Source organism: Cyprinus carpio, chromosome A2 (genome assembly GCF_018340385.1).
Source record: "Cyprinus carpio isolate SPL01 chromosome A2, ASM1834038v1, whole genome shotgun sequence".
In the NCBI taxonomy this organism is placed as follows: Eukaryota; Metazoa; Chordata; class Actinopteri; order Cypriniformes; family Cyprinidae; genus Cyprinus; species Cyprinus carpio.
Window position 1 is genome coordinate 27,411,292 of NC_056573.1, and position 17,749 is coordinate 27,429,040.

The following is a 17,749-nucleotide window of genomic DNA, read 5'->3' on the forward strand; positions in this document are numbered from 1 at the left end:
ATGAAAATGTGCTCACTCTCGGGCCATCAGTAAAGATGAGTTTGTGTCTTCATCAGGTTTGTAGAAATGTAGCACTGCATCAGTGTCTCAGCAATGGATGCTCTGCAGTGAATGGGTGCCGTCAGAATGAGAGTCCAAACAGCTGATAAAAACATCACAATAATGCAGCTTTTGCCTTCAAAACTAATTTTAAAGCAAAAATTAACCATTATGATTTAGTGTCTCACCAACTAATATATATATATATATATATTTATCTGTGCACATATCTTTTTCTTAATTCATGTGCCCTCAAAATATAATTCTGACATCTTTTCTCATTCAAGAAATCATTTCATTCAGATGTTACATTATACAAGAAAAGAGCATCACAACTTCAATTTCACATTTCAAGATTTTTTATAAAAAAAAAAAAAAAACATTTGGACATTGTTTGCTCACGAGTCAAATCACCACATATTTAGGAAGCTGTGCACATGAACATAAAGTGGAAAAACAAAAAGTGTCCATTTATGTCTAAAACGATAAACTGTTAACACTTGAAGCCTTTATGTATAATGCATGATTAAAAAAAAAATATTCATAATGTGTCTTGTAATGCATTATATAATAGTAACCCAAGTTAAAAATGCATTATAACATTTGAAAGTTAGTTTGTTTTAACGCATTATACTTTCTGAAGATGTAACAATGAATGCATAATTATTCTTGAGATCATATAATGCATTATAAGGTGCATTACCAGACAAAATCGATGCATTAACATACTGTTGCAATGCATTACATGTAAAAGCTTCAAGTAAAGGCTACCCGTCCATGGGGAGCGGCGGCCTCAGGTGAGGAGGAAGGGCTCCTGGGGGGGGCATGTGTGGAGGCATGGGGGCTCCGGGGGGCATCCCGTGCATTCCTCCCGGCGGGGGGGGCGGCATGGAGTCACTGTGCGGATGTGGAGCGAGTCCAGTGATCAGTGAAGGAGGACGCTTGACGCCGAGCGACGGCGCCTGACCCGGTGGAGCCACCAGAGCTTTCTCCATCTTAAAGTGAAACTGCAGGAAAAACTGGAGGAGAACGAGAGCTTGCGTTCAGCACATGACGGAGGAGCACACCTGATTCAATCCAGCCGTTCTCACCTGTTTCGTCTCCCTGTTCCAGTGTGTCCAAAAACGAGTCTCTGCTTTGTCGATCTCTCGACTGGGAACCTGAAAATATGAGCGAAACAATGATTTTAAAAAAATCGTAAAAGTTTGCATTTGTGACCCTAGAGCACAAAACCAGTCATAAGGGTCAATTTCTTGAAATTGAGATGTATACATCATTTGAAAGCTGAATAAATAATCTCTCCATTGATGTGTGGTTTTTTAGGAGGACAATATTTGTCTGAGATACAACTATTTGAAAATCTGGAATCTGAGGGAGCAAAAAAATCTAAATATTGAGAAAATCATCTTTAAAGTTGTTCAAATGAAGTTCTTAGCAATGCATATTACTAATCAAAAATTAAGTTTTGATATATTTGCAGTAGGAAACTTACAAAATATCTTCATGGACATGATCTTTACTTAATATCCTAATGATTTTTGGCATAAAAGAAAAATCTATAATTTTAACCCATACAATGTATTGTTGGCTATTACTACAAATATACCCCAGAGACTTAAGACTGCTTTAGTGCTGCAGGATCACATACAGTATGTGTTTTATATCATATTTGATCCAATTGGCTTTTATAGCTCATACAGTGAAAATATAGAGGAAAAAACATCTCAATTTCAGAAACTCAAACGGAGCAAAAAAATGAATCTGCTGCAGATGCTGATATTTCTATGATGAGATTCTGCTGCTTGTGATGTGAATCAGTGAGATCTTTCTAACAGTGCAGCAGATCCTGACATAAACTGATCTAAATATGAGTCATGGCTCTATATCTGCAGTGATGAGATGAGATGTAAATGATCCGAACATATAATGCAGTGATTGAGAGATGAAGAAATAAAGTCTCCTCAGAAGATGTGAGATGTTCTGGAGGCTTGTGAAGATCATTCCTCCGCTGAGGAACAGTGAAAGTAAAGCTTCTGGAAACAAACGCTCCTCAAAAGATCCTGATGATCAGATTTGAGACTCTAAAACATGATTGATGGAGAATCAAGTAAAGCTGAGCTGCTTCAGTCCAGTAAGAGTTCATCTGGAGATATTACTGCAGTTATTCTGACCTTTACTTGATCAAAATCACTCGAGATCTGACACGTGAAGCTCCAGCTCGAGGATGTATTGTTTCAAGTATGAGACGGACCTTGAAGGCGATGGTTTCGTACGGCTCGGCCGCGAACAGCAGATACTGCCAGCGACGGTCCGGAGGCTCGATCCTCTGCTCATACGCCGACATGAAGCGATGCCTCGGCCCGATACCTTCTGCTATCTCTGGGTAATCAATCTGGAAAACAAGGCCACTGTTTATCACAGGCTTGCATGTTCAAATAACGAGAGGAAAAGAGCATTAACCCCGAACAGACTTCTCAAAGTCAGACAGATATTTACCTGGAAGAGCAGACTCTGCTGTCCGATCTCTGGATCTCTTTGTTTGGTTACTACGAGTAAGAATATAAAAACACAGCTACATCTGTTAATTATCAATGACGTTTAGATCTGTACCACAACTTCTGACCAATGAATATCTGGGGGCTCCAGTTGTTTCATGCATTAAAACCGTTATTATATTTAACGTACAATGAGAAAATCACTGATGCAAAGTATATAGAAAAACTTATTTTTATTAAATGTTGTACGTTTCAGTCCTGTTATGTTAAATATTTATAGGTTTCCATATGAAACAAATCAATCGTAACACAAATCTGCTAATATTTTATATCTGCTAATATAAAAATATGCTGATATGATGCGTAATATTATAGAATTCGATGATGCTGAATTCAAAAACATCAATAAGAACTTTCCGTCGTGCATTTTTAAGAAAAAATATAACACGGATAGTTGAAGAAATGCATGATAATTTTTGAGAAAATTAGTGAAAGCATGAAATTAGTAAGAAACAAGTATTGGCTCATGCTTCTGAAACGAGTCACCTTTATAACCCGGTCTGCCGATCTTGACGAACTTCTTCACTTCTACTTTGACCTTCTCCGGAGCCGGTTGAGCTGGCGCTTCCTTCGCCTCTTTAGCAGCTCGTCTTGCTCTAAAACAAAATAGAGGAGAGCACAGACAACACAATGAGTTCCTCCTCCACACCGAACATCCTCCTGATGATCAGATCTACACAAATGCACTCACAGGTTAGTCTGATGCTTCTTGCCCTGCGTGTGAGCGAGGTAGCTTCCCTAGAAGAGGAGCGTCACAGTGAGAGTCATGTTTAACGCTGAACGTTTGTAAGGTGTTTTATGTAGTGTCTCACCTCATTGTTGTGCAGCGTGAGACACAGTTTACACTCATAGGAGCCCAAGTGGTTTTTCATGAAGTACGGGTCTTTGTTGATGTCTATGGTCTCTAGGGCGAGCTGTCGCAGTCGTTCGCGCCGGTCCCGGTTGCTCTCGGACGACGAGGCCACGCCGCCGCTGCCTGTCTTCCCTCCAGCTCTGTGCTGGAAGTCCATGATGACCGATCGCTGTCCTCACGCCGCTGCTCACGGAAACATCTGATCAGAAATACAGTAAAAATAGTTCAATATTATCTCTATTTAAAAAGCGGTTTTCTGTGTGAATGTGTGTTAAACTGTAATTTATTTCTGTGATGTGCAGCTGTATTTTCAGCATCATTACTCCAGTCTTCAGTGTCACATGATCTTCAGAAATCATAATAATATGATGATTTATGACCTGATATATGCAATATATTTTTTTAGGATTCTTTGATGAATAAAAAGTTAAAAAGAACAGCATTTATTCAAAATAAAAATATTTTGTAACAACATAAAATACCGTTAAAAAGTTCAAGGTCAATATTTTCATTATTATTTTTTTTTTTTTTTATGAATACTTTTATTCAGCAACGGATTTAAAAAAATAGTTCCAATAAAGACTTACAATGTTAGAAAAGATTTCTATTTTAAATAAATGATGTTCTTTTAAAATGTAATCATCAAATAATCTTGAAAAATGTATCACAGGTTCCAAAAAAATATTAAGCAGCAAAACTGTAATAAATAAAGGTGTATATTAGTGAGTATATAAGTTTTAATCTTACAGCAAACAATTTGTTAAATTATAAAGCCCAGAGACAGACAAACCATAAAAAAAACACAAAAAATAGACACCAAAATAAAATATTAATGTTTTAAAAGCAAGAAACCTTGTCTAGCATAATGTAAACATGTATATTATGATCCCATTTATCCCTAATAACACACACACACACACACACACACACACACACACACACACACACACACACACACAGTTAAGTGTGTAAAGAACTGCATCGACTCGAACTGACTTCAAAGTTGCCCTTTTAACGAATTATAACAAACGCCGAAAGCGCATTAAGAGACCAGAGTTCATCTCAGTGCTATGCTTCAAATCTTTCTTTTTTAAAAAAAAAAAAAAAAAGTATAGATAAATATAATTTTGACCGGAAAATTAATTGTGAAAACATTTTACCCAACGTCCAGATCACGCCGCCGTCGCTGCTGTATCGCGCACGCGCGCTGAGTGACGAGCTTCCTGTTCCTGTTATTTAGAAGTACGCAGCTTTAATGATAGTTAAGTTAAGATACGATGCCACAGCAAAAGTTTCCGTTTTCCCTTCCAAATGTACTGTAGAGTAATTTAATTCCACCACGGTACAGTAAGGATGTACAAAACTCTAAAAAAAAAGCACATGTTGATAGGTTTTACTTAAAAAGTAATTACCTAGACATTATTTAAACTGCAAAATCATCATCGGAAATTCTATTTTTAATTTACAGACTTGCATTTGTGATTTTTCTATTCAATTAAAAATTCTAAACAAATAATTTTATTTATTTATTTATTTATATTTATTTAACGTGGTACATCAGCGCCCTCTTCCGGTTGGACGTGTTCAGTTCCTGCAGCTCACTCTCAGTGTGTTTTGGTGTGTGTGTGTGTTTAGTAGGCTGGTTTCAGTTCATTTGGCATTAAGCACGCGATCAGAGGAACTTCTGGACACGACAGCAGTATGAGTGATAGTATGAATGAGGAGTATCCGATCTGACTGATGCTGGGAAGAAAACTGCTGTCTTAAATCATTAAAATGCGCTTTAATGAGAGCTGAAGATGCGATTCAACGAGAAAGAGCTGGTGTTCCTGAGCCGCCAGCCGCCGGAGAGAGCGGCCGAGCTGGGCATGAGAGGCCCGAAGAAAGGAGACGGTAAGCGGAGACCGTTTCATCCGGATGAAGCCACGGTTAACCGCGAGAAAACCAGATCGCTGCCGTTAAAATCAACCACAACGGTCAGTTTTACGATGACTGTGGTGATCCGGAATCGCATGGTAGCGTACTAACTTACTCGTACTGTTTCTATTTCTAGTAAAGATGTCACTGTCGTAGTTTAAGTAGTATGCTATTGTGAGTACGGCTGTGTTCGTAGCGCAGCGTCCAATCAAATCAGGAGGAGGAGGGTCACGTGACCTCCACTACATAATAATGGGGTAGTTGCGAATCGAATGCTCGCTTCACAATCTGGGTGGAAGTAGTAACGTTAGGTCATCCGGGTACTTTTCGCTTACTGTTTTTTTTTTTACAGACTACTCACCTCACATACTGTTTTTCGCCTACTATGTAGTAGGGAAATATGTGAGTTCGGACACAGCGGAACAGAAATCGATTTTATGCAAATCCCATCGCGGAGGTCACGTGACCTGCCGCCTCCTGATGCAATTGGACGCCGCAGTACGAAATCGCATACTTCCATACTATAAAGTAGGCGAAAAACAGACCTGGATGACCTACTTCTTCCACCCGGATTCTGAAGTATGCAGTCGATGCGCTGTGTCTGAAACCACATACTTCGCTACTATATATTTCGGACGCACCGTTCAACTTTTGACCTCAGTGATCGCCGTCGCTTACGTCAACACTAAATCACCAAAATTTAAAACAAAATTTACCGCCTGTTCACGCTAAGAACAATCAACATAAAGATAACTATATTCGCTATATAGTTTAAATTTAGAACATTTTAAAAACTATATTGTTATAGCTATTGTTCACTTTGTAACAACACTATAATACTGTCAGGATAATCGTTTCAGGCGTGTTTTCATTAGTCTTCAAATTGCGCAAATTGAAATTGCAAATTGAAAATACGCCTAATGGGAATGCGTCAATTTCGCAAAAACGCACATAAATCGCAAAAAAGGTGAGGTGGTTTTTCAGGCAATTCTAAAAAGGAATATTTCACAAAACTGCAATGGAAACTCTTTTTTTTGCATTTACAGATCACATGGCATACGTAAAAAATTATATTAAGTGGTTCTCCATGCTGCTTCGCTAAAGATACACAGCTACCAAAATCCGTCACTATGACGCGAGAGGAAAAAATGACGTTTTACTCGCATAACAACGTTTAATGGAAATGACGCCATTCGCAATAGTTTTTTATCGACATTTATAGAATATCGCAAATTTGTAATGGTTTCGCATCTACCGAAACTGTGACATTATGTGACAACTACGCAACTTTTCCGTAATAATAATTTGCAAAGTCGTCAGAATGCAATAAATGACAGTATCATCTAAGCTGTTGTAATGTAACAGAAAACAAGACTACAACTTGTTATACTTAATGATGACGTTTCTACGCATTGCGATAAAATCTGTCACGAATCGAATCGCTGTTGGTCATCAGTAGTGTACCAAAAGCATCAGGAGGCGGATCACATGACGTCCACTACATGCGCTTCCATTGGTTGTTGGTGCATTTGTGTAAAGTTGATTGCATCGTTAGCTTGGTGATCGTGTCATCTGGTGTCGTCGTCGTTAACGATAAATGTTATAATCAAAAAAACTGTCATGACGCAACAGAACTACTATACTCCCATTTGAATCAACTAAAGTATCAAGAAATTGAGCCGCTTTGACGCAACAGATTTAAAAGGCTCCCACGCTACACCATGCGGAAAAAAAGTAATTGCGACTTTTTATCTAAAAATTCTAACTTTTTTCTCGCAATTGCATTTCATCTCAAAATTCTAACTTTTTTCGCTATTCTGAGAATTGCGAGATTTAAACTGGTAATTCTGAGAAAAAAAGTCGTAATTGTGATATAAAGTTGCAATTACATTTTTTATTCTTCGGGCGGAAGCAAAAAACTGAATTGTGGGGAAAAAACTAAATTGTGAGAATTGTGAGAAAAAACGTCTAAATTCGAAGATAAACAGTTCCAATCACTTTTTTTATTTTTGGGCTTAATTTTGACACACACGGTTTTTTTTTTTTTTATATAATAATAATAATAATAATAATAAATTTAAAAGAATCTTCTCAAAATGCATTGTAAAAACAACCTTTACAACACAAAATAATAGAAATACATAAACCAACAGAGAATAAAAATGCATTATATTTACTAAATGTGCACTAAAGCAACTAAAAGGCGATCTAAAAATAAAATAAGTTGTTAGGTAAGTTTTAAAAATAGCTAGTGACTGCGCCTCAGTAGACCGGACTGATCTGGTTTTTCTGTATGGAATAGAGTTTGACTTCTATTTCTCCTGTACAACAGTTGTGAAGAGACGTGTAGTGAAGCTGATCGTTAATTTCCTGTTCTACTTTCGGACCGATGAGGATGAGGTGAGTGTGAATCAGTGTCTGATCTGGATCTCAGCAGCATCGCTGATCGTCAGCGTTTGAGTTTGATTCTCTTGTGTCTTCAGCCCATCGGCGCTCTGCTGCTGGAACAGTGTCGCGTGGAGAGAGAAGACGATCAGGTTTTCTCCATCGGTGAGAGCAGCTTCAGCTGATTAGAAGTGTAGAAATAATCGAAAACATTTCATGTCTGTGGTTTTCATTTAAAGCATCAGCTCTTATGTTTTAAGAAGGGTCATTATCATTAACTAAAACCTAAAAAAAAAACACTTTTATTATTTAAAATAAATGTTAACTGAAATTAAATAAAATATAAAAAACAAAATGATTTTATTTCATTTAGTTTAGTTTAATGTGATGTACTAAAATAAGTAAAACTGAAATAAAAAAATTTGAAGATTTGAAAACATTTTTAAACAAAATTGTGTTTAACTGCGTAATTTAAAGCATCAGCTCTTATGTTTTAAAAAGGGGTTTTGTTACTAAAATTAAAATTCTAAAAAATAAATAAATATTATTTGAAATAAAATAAATATTAACTGAAATGAAATGAAATATAAAAAACAAAATGATTTTATTTAGTTTAGTTTAACGTGATGTACTAAAATAAGTAAAACTGAAATAAAATTTTTGAAGTAAAAACTACATAAACATTTGTAAAAAAAAATTTAAATGAATAAAATTGACAAAAAACAACAAAATTGCAACAACAAAAAAAGGAAATTACTTTAAAATGGCTTTAAATGGAAAATGTTAAAAACAATTTTAAAAATGTATGTTTTAACAAGGGTTTTTGTTACTAAAATTAAAATTATAAAAAAAAAACACACAGTTTTTTATTATTTAAAATAAAATAAATATAAATTGAAAAAATATAAAAAAAACAAAATTATTTTATTTAATTTAGTTTAGATTAATGTGATGTTCTAAAATAAGTAAAACTGACAAAAAAACAACAAAATTGCAAAAAACAAAAAACTTTAAAATGGCTTTAAATGTTAAAAACAATTTAAAAAAATGTCTGGTTTTAATTTAAATCATCAGCTCTTATGTTTTAACAAGGGTTTTTGTTACTAAAATTAAAATATATATATTTTTTTATTTGAAATAAAATTAATATTAACTGAAATGAAGTGAAAACTGAATTTATTTTATTTCAGCTTAGTTGTCCAGGAAACATTTCTCATTTTTCATTTAGTTTAACTTGATGTATTAAACTTACTAAAATTGAAAAAAAAAAAAAAAAAAAAAAAATATATATATATATATATATATATATATATATATATATATATATATATATATATATATATATATATTAGGGCTGTCAAATGATTAATCACGATTAATCACATCCAAAATAAAAGTTTTGTTTACATAATATATCTATGTGTACAGGGTATATTTATTATGTATATATAAATACACACACATAAATTATATATTTAGAAAATATTTACATGTATATACATTTATATATTTATATTCTTATATTTTATATTATATATAAATATATTTAATATATAAAACATAACATATTCTTCTTAAATATATACATGCATGTGTGTGTATTTATATATACATAATAAATATACACAGTATACACACATATATTATGTAAACAAAACTTTTTATTTTGGATGTGATTAATCGTGATTAATCATTTGACAGCCCTAATATATATATATATATATATATATATAATATATATTATATATATATATATATATATATATATATATATATATATAAAAAACTATATAGATTACATTAAAATATTAAATATGAAAATAATAATAATAAAACGCAACAAAATCGCAAAGAAGGAAATTACTTTAAAAATGATTTTAAAATGGAAAAATATTAATAAAAACTATAAAAGTATCTCAAAGTGATAAATTTGACGTTTGGTACTTTAAGAGAGAAATGTGACGTCACTTACTGTTTCCTTTGATATATTTAATAGTAATAATAATAATAAAACCAACAAAAACACAAAAAAAGACTAAAAATTGAAATAAAAAAAAATACTATGCAATTGAAAATAAAAATTGATACTAATTCAAAACATAAATAAAAAAATGTAATAGTGTATTAATTATACTAAAATAACCCTTGTTATACCTTAAGTGACGTCACTCTTTCTTGTTTTCTAGTGTTTCTGGACGAGGCCGAGAGGAAGTATCTGTTCGAATGTGATTCTCAGGAACAGTGTGTGGAGTGGATCGATGCCATCGTTAAAGCCAGGTGTGTGTCGCAGACCTTTCCCATCATGCCGTGCGTCTCCCGCTTTATAACCGCAGTGTGCTTCTCTCTCTCAGTTATGAATTCATGCGCAAGAACCTGATCTACTATCGCACAGAAATCCATCGGCTGACCGGCACGGTGAGGGAAAGGCTATTAATTAATGCAACACATACCTCTCAGATATCCATGTGAGATTAATAATCCAGAGGATCTCTGTGACCTCCTGCAGGACCCGCTGGAGCAGTATGGGATATCAGACGAAACACGTTTTCAGGTCAACACTGGTCTTCCTCCAGCTGCCACATAAACACACGCAGTCGTCCGCTTTCTCTGGTTTTTCTTGTGTTTTCAGGTTTTTCTTGTTTTACAGTCTGCCAGCATCCATCACTGTCATCTTTTATGTTTTTTGTGAGTTATGGGGGAAATGCGTAATATTACTGTAATGAATGTCTGCTGAGTTTGAGCCAATTGCAATTAAAGTTTCTTCTTTAAATCAAGGTCATTGTTAACGAGGACAAACTGAACTGGGTCGCCTTTTAAAAACTGATTCTGGCACCTTTTATAACTGTGCTGTTAAAGGTTTATGCATGCACTCATTATAGTTTCAACTAAAGTGCACTGAAGAGGTTTTATCTAAAGCATTAAAGCCTTCCAGTGAATCAGTCCTGAGCATTTTTTTATAGTTTCTGTAAAACGTTTTAGCTGCTTTGATTTTGTGCCTCTGAAGCTGCATAGCTGTCTTATTTCACCCCAAAATCAAAAGAAAAAAAAATGAAAATTATACTTTTGTACAAAGAAAATTAAGCCTGTTTTTAAAAGACATTATTTTCTTTAGAAACACACTGTTTAAATAGACATTTAATAAATTATGCATGTAAAATTATAAATTATACATACATATACATATACATATATATACATAGTGTGCTCATGAAAATAATGTATTTTATATACACATTTATGTAAATAAATTATATAATAAAATATAATAAATTCATGTAAAATATAATTAATTTAAATTAATTTAATAATGAAATAATTACAATGCAAGTAATTTAATCAGTTTTATATATATATATATATATATATAATTTATTAAATTTGTTTATATATGTATATAAATTATAAATAAATATAAATTATTGAAATTGTAATTAATATTTAATTTATTAGATTACATTTAAAATCACAAATTATAAATGCACTACACAATTTAATTTAATATAATAATATCTTTTGTTCAGTTTTATTATTATTATTATTATTATTATTATTATTATTAAAATAATGTCAATGCAAAAGCCTTAAAGTAGGCTTTATTTACTTTATCCAGACTAATTTCTAATTTTTTTCTTTTGATTTTGTGGTGACATTTGACCTGTGCGTTTGGCGTTATTCTTAAACATCGTGGCCTTCACAGATTTGCAGTCTGAAAGTATAATAAGATTGAAAACACACACAGTCCATCAGAAAGTGAGATTCATTAATGTTTCAATCTTGCATGCACTAGAAATGATTAGGTTTTATAACTTAAACACGTTCCTCATTTCCAATCTTATTTTTTGTTAATAAATCTCTTTTAAAGGAAACCAGTGTGCTTTTGTTTTTATGCTGATACAAGTGCAATAAAGTGCTGATTGTGGCAGTCCTCCGGTGCAGGGACACGACTGTAAGTGCATCATAAAACGAGTGTTTGCACAATAACACACTCACCCCTTCAACAGAGAACCCTTTCCAGTTAATGACCACAATAAACGAGGCATTAAATGAACGCATGTGTGAACTCATTCTGACTCTCAAGAGGTGAAGAAACAAGCATTTTCAGGAAATAAGAGAGCTCTGTGACATGATTCACACCATCTTTGCTTATTTAAATTAAACAAACCACAAAACACATCAGATCCTTTGATAATACTCACTGATGTTTGTGCTGCTGGTTTCCCTCCAATAAATGATGTCACTTCCTGTAAGATTTTGTCATGAAGGAAGTGTCTTTAGGAGATTATTTTTACAATTCATTTATTCATTTAATTTATCAGGTGAGATAATTAGTATTAAGATTGTTTTAGAGACATGGAGGCTGTATGTGTATTGTGTAACTTGGAGGAAAACTCCATAAAACATTTATTTATTTATTTTGGATTGATAGTGAGTAGCCACTATTTAAACACAAAATTAAATAATATATATTAATATATTATATTATATAATATTATATATATTTTTTCCACCATGGAATACAAATATTAAATATAGTAATAAAATAATTGTAAAAAAAAAAAAGTCTCTTTTTCTGAAAATAAAATGCAATTGCATTTTATCTCACAATTCTGACTTTTCTTCTAAAAATTGTGTTTATATCTCACAATTCTGAAAAAAAAAAAAATATATTAATAAAATAAAAAAAAATTATACTCAGACATAAGCTCAGAATTAATTAAAAGTTGCCATTACCTTTTTTATTTTTTATTCTGTGGTGGAAACATGCTTCCATATATTTATATATGTTTATTATATAAGAATACAAGTTTGTAAAATTAGTTATTTGGTAATTGTGTATGGATATAAATACCATTTATATATATATATATATATATATATATATATAAACATAAATGGGCAAACAATAAAACATCATACCATTAAATCCGAACTGATGCAACATATCGAGACTTTAAAGATGCAAGAAATAAAAAAAAAATAAAACGAATTTCCTGGAGAATTTATTTGGTATTTGTTTCTTTCTGTTAATTTCCGTGTGATTGTTACAGTGAGTATTGTGTAAATCCTCTGTATGCATATTTATGTATGTATGTATGTGGGTCAAAGACGAAAAAGGGTTTAAGCATAAAAAATATGTGTAATACTACTTTAAACTATTGTCCAAAAAAAAAAAAATTTAAAAGGTTTTCTGTTTAATTTAATTGCAATTTTTTTTTTTTTTTTTTTTTTTTTTGGTATTTCTGAGCAAAAAATAAATATCATACATTATTCCCTGATTTACAGAAGAGACCCACTAAAATGTCATTCAGTCTAACAATCACGTCAGGCATATTTACAACAAAAATCTATTTATGACATATTAAAAGACTAATTACTTTCACCCCAAATACTAATTAGCTGTAATTTTACATTTTTAAAATCTGCCACTATCCTAGGTTTTGCCCATTTGTCAGTAAGAATGTTATACTCATTTAAAATCTAATATGCTCCCTTATTCTTTTATATATTTTAATATGTACAATAATGAATAAGCATGTTGTTTAAATTTTTACCTAAATACTGTTACACTGAATGACAAAGTAACATTATTTAAACCAAATAAAACAAACAAAAAACAACTTTGAAACACTTTACTTACATTTAATGTGTGTTCTGTGGACATAAAATCAGTTTTGTACATTTCTTTTGATGCGGACATCTTAACGTCTTTGAACCATGTGTATGTATGTAAATGTCCTGGTTCTGCATTTTAAAAAAAACAAACCTTAAGTGACTTTACAGAAGTCTAACAGGATGGAAAATGATATCGAAGACAAACCTGTAAATCAACGATCAATTACAAAACAAAAATGCACAAGAAAACATTAAAAAAAAGTTCAACGGGAGAAAGAAAAACTCCTGAAAATATATATATATATATATATATATATATATATAAAAAAAACCCACATGATTGAAAATCTGAAATCTGGAAATAAATAAAACCAAAAGAGCACATTATAACAATCTATGATACAAAATACCGCAATTTAAACATGCAAATAATAAACCAAAAAGCAAATCTAAAAGCAAATCTAAAAAAAAATATTTTGAAAAAATGTATATTTTGGGAATATTTGTAAATAAAGGGAGTATTTAGAAACGTGAGTACAGTCAGATTTCCTTTAATAAAGCACCAAAAATACTGATTCTTTCTCAAATTCACGTTTATTTTTAAACTGTTTACTCAAGGTTTCATTTGCAATGAACATTTTTGTAAATAATAATAATCAATTATCAAAGCCTTCAGGTTGCTCTATCAGCAGCCTCTGAAATACTCATTAAACAATTCATATTTAACATGCAAAAAAAAAAAAAAAGCGGATGAAGCGGATGAATAAATGTCAGCAATTCAGTCTTTTTCTTAATTCACGTTTCTTCTGTTATTGTGAGAGATTCATTAGTGCACGTTTGCATAAATAAATCAATAAAATGTTGTATTTGTTCTAAGTGAATATGCAATTCATTTGCGAATGCAGCAGTGAAATGTGTTCAGCTCAGGGTCTGTGAAACTGAAAAGGGAACTTGTGTGATGCCTAAAACACAAACACTTCCTGAACTGAGGTTTCTCGCTCTCAAATTAGACAGCAACGAGGTCAAATCATGATTTCACTTCGATCTGAAGCACATGAAACAAATACAGTAAATGCATTTTCTAAAAAAAACTCTTAAATCAAGATGAATTTACTTGAGATGCAAAATGACAAAAATCTTGTTTTCTGAGAGAGTGATAAAATGTGATGTGTGAAAAATTAGTTTAGGATTAAAACGAGATCAAAACAGACACCCGTTCTTGTTTTTTTAAACACAGACTCACTTTATTTTGTTCATTTTCTCAGAATACAAGACTTCATATCTTAATTTTGCATCTCGAAATCCTTAAGATGTTTCGATACTGTATCTGTCCTGGAAAACAAAACTCAAACACTGAGGAAGATTGTTGTTTTTGCAGTTCATGCAACATTTAATGCCACAGTTGTATGACTTTCTGTCTGATTTAAGCTCTTTTTAAGGCTTGAGTTCATGGAAGGATGGATTAAGACTTTTTCAGAGCTTTTAAATACATGCAGAACACTTGTTTTAGGGAATGCGACACAAGTATTTCATGCTCTTACAGAAAGAAGCTAATTGTTGTTAATTTTGTAGAAGCTGATGGTGTTTCTCATTAGACGGAGGTAAAAATCTAGTATTTATTTGTTTTTTTTAATCATTATATTTGCTATTATTTTTATTATATTCATACACAGCAAAAAGTTTTTCTAACTTAGGATTTTTGTCTTGTTTTTCAGTACAAATATCTAAAAATTCTTAAATCAAGATGCATTTACTAAAACATTGCATGGGTTAAAATTATAGATTTTTCTTTTATGCCAAAAATCATTAGGATATTAAGTAAAGATCATGTTCCATGAAGATATTTTGTAAGTTTCCTACCATAAATATATTAAAACTTAATTTTTGATTAGTAATATGCATTGCTAAGAACTTCATTTGGACAACTTTAAAGATGATTTTCTCAATATTTAGATTTTTTGCACCCTCAGATTCCAGATTTTCAAATAGTTGTATCTCAGACAAATATTGTCCTCCTAACAAACCATACATCAATGGAGAGATTATTTATTCAGCTTTCAGATGATGTATACATCTCAATTTAAAAAAATTGACCCTTATGTCACAAATGTCTGCCAGTGGGGTCAGAAAAACAACCTGGTTTTCTCTTTGACTTAAGTTCATTATCTGTCCTCACTCTCTTAATTTTGATCATTTTTTAGAAGACAAGACTTTTTTTTTTTTGCATCTTGCTTTAAGAATATTTCGATATGCGTGCTAGAAAACAAGACCTAGAGGTTCTAGAAGTTAAAGCTTGAATGCAATGTGACGCAGCTGTCTAAAGTTGCTGTTGAGTGATTTCAGGAGACGGTCCGCACTCGAGCGATGAAGAGCGCGGCGGCGGCGTCTTCAAACTCCTGCGCGTCCATCGTGAGCCCGTCGTGTCTCTGCGCGCGCGGCTGCACCTCGGCCATGGCCTGAGCCACTTTAGCGGGAGAGATCTTGGCGCTGGCCTCCAGGTATCGCGCCACGTCAGCGCCGTCCGCCGTCTCCAGCGCCTCGCGGAGGGTGGAGAGCACCGCCTGGCACAGCGTCCTCTCTGCCGGACGGTCCGGAGCGCTGGCCACCGCCGCGTACAGACACTGAGACTTCCGGATGTAGTCTGCGAACACGGCGCAGGTCAGGACGCCCTGCCGGAAGAGCTCGAAGGGCACGGACTCGTAGTCGTGGCTCTGGATGCGGCGCAGGAGCGGAGCGGCGGTGGAGCCCGAGAGCCCGCCTTCACTGCACAGACACCGCAGCATCTCTGAGTACAGACGCCCGCGAACACCGCCGACACCGAGACGACGCGGGACGCCCTGCGTCAGCAGCTCATACGCCACACGGACGTTGTTGTTAAACGCAGACCTGCAGGGAGAATACAACCACATGAGCTCAAACTGATCACACATACACACAAACAAACAAAAAACAAGGGAAGTGCACTGGTTATGTGTGCGTATGTACAAGATGGATTAATAAAAAAAAATTAAATAAAAAAAAATTTATATATATATATGTATATATATAATTTTTATTTATTATTTTTTTTTATTAATCCATATATAAACAAAATAAACAGAAACCTCTCATGGCTTGAAAGAGATTAATGGAAATAATAATAAAATAAAAAAATATGGTTTAAATACATAATATAAATAATAAATATAAATAATATTATAATAGCAATAATAAAATAAATAATTAAATAAAAAGAGATAAAAAATTAACTCCCCCAAATGGTTTAAAACAATAATAAATGCAATATAAATTATGATTTAAAATAAATTAAATGCAAAAAAAAAAAAATCTATTTTAAAAAAAGAAACCTGTAAATGTCTATAAAAACTTGGCACTAAAAACTAAAAACAATAAAATAAATGAAGCTAAATAAATGGCTTAAAAAGGGAAATATTAAAAGAAAAATAAATGAAAAGAGATTTTAAAAAAGTATCTACCATTACTTAAAAAGATAATTAATCTAAAAATAGTAATGAAATAATAATGTATAATATAAAATAATTTCTAGAGGCTAAAATCTATAATTAACAGCAATAGTAAAATAAAACAAAAATATATGTAAAAATTACGAAAGCCTGCAAATATCCAAAAACATCGCCTTTATTAATTAATGAAATATAAAAACAGTAATTAAATAAAATAAAAATAAATAAATAAAGCAACAATGAAAGAACCACCCAGCTTAAAACAATAATAAATGAAATACACAGTATGATTTAAAAAAAATTAAAGCACAGAAGCAGACGGACCTGTGAGAGTGATGCGCGAGGCTCAGGTGCCAGAGAGCGCGGCTGACGCTCTGACGCTCCGACGCTCCGTCTTCAGCCTCCGACGACAAATGAGCGAAGTGTTCTGCGAGGAAGCCGACGGGATCCTCCGGCCTGCACTCCAGCAGCCGCAGCAGAGCTCCCCGCAGCAGCGCGCTCACTCCGGCCTGAGACAGCAGCTGCTCGTCGGACATGATCGCGACACCGGCGCGACGTTTCTCCGCCATCGCGTCAAATCATCGTCCCGACCTTCAGCTGCGCGTCTGCGCGTGAAAATATCATTTCAATCACAGTTGTTATGGACACGTGATGACGCAGCAGGTCAGCTGACCAGCGTTTGTGCGCAGCTGCAGCCGGATGACGTCACGTCGTAGCCCAAACATTTCTTTCATATTTTAATTTCTCGGCATCCAGGAATAATTTGCTACTGTAATTGGTGCTCTTCGGTGTTGTGTCTTATTATATTCTACAGGTTTCTTTATTCCGTCCTGTCGGGCACTTAAAGACTAATTTTTGTTAAACTTTTAGAAACTGTTGTTAAACTGAATAAGGCTCATGATTTCAATTAATTAGATAATACT

General features: G+C 33.2%; 3 protein-coding genes across 3 annotated transcripts; 1 reads left to right on the top strand and 2 right to left on the bottom strand.

Moving 5' to 3' along the window:
• Positions 1 to 312: 312 nt before the first annotated feature.
• On the bottom strand, positions 313 to 4,763 carry sf3a2 (splicing factor 3a, subunit 2). Its single transcript, XM_042713565.1, has 8 exons — positions 4,608 to 4,763; positions 3,407 to 3,646; positions 3,286 to 3,332; positions 3,081 to 3,190; positions 2,536 to 2,585; positions 2,291 to 2,431; positions 1,131 to 1,199; positions 313 to 1,058 (listed from the first exon to the last, which is right to left on the bottom strand). Exons 2-8 carry the CDS (start codon positions 3,602 to 3,604, stop codon positions 807 to 809), a joined length of 867 nt encoding a protein of 288 aa, XP_042569499.1. The 5' UTR covers positions 3,605 to 3,646; positions 4,608 to 4,763; the 3' UTR covers positions 313 to 806.
• Positions 4,764 to 5,005: 242 nt separating this feature from the next.
• LOC109063588 (pleckstrin homology domain containing, family J member 1) lies at positions 5,006 to 10,689 on the top strand. Its single transcript, XM_019080632.2, has 6 exons — positions 5,006 to 5,340; positions 7,697 to 7,764; positions 7,848 to 7,914; positions 9,936 to 10,026; positions 10,101 to 10,164; positions 10,256 to 10,689. The coding sequence occupies exons 1-6, from the start codon at positions 5,247 to 5,249 to the stop codon at positions 10,331 to 10,333; spliced, it is 462 nt and encodes a 153-aa protein (XP_018936177.1). The 5' UTR covers positions 5,006 to 5,246; the 3' UTR covers positions 10,334 to 10,689.
• A 3,248-nt stretch (positions 10,690 to 13,937) lies between these two features.
• tpgs1 (tubulin polyglutamylase complex subunit 1) lies at positions 13,938 to 17,473 on the bottom strand. The gene is made up of 2 exons (XM_042713576.1): positions 17,151 to 17,473; positions 13,938 to 16,248 (listed from the first exon to the last, which is right to left on the bottom strand). Exons 1-2 carry the CDS (start codon positions 17,393 to 17,395, stop codon positions 15,702 to 15,704), a joined length of 792 nt encoding a protein of 263 aa, XP_042569510.1. The 5' UTR covers positions 17,396 to 17,473; the 3' UTR covers positions 13,938 to 15,701.
• Positions 17,474 to 17,749: the final 276 nt, after the last annotated feature.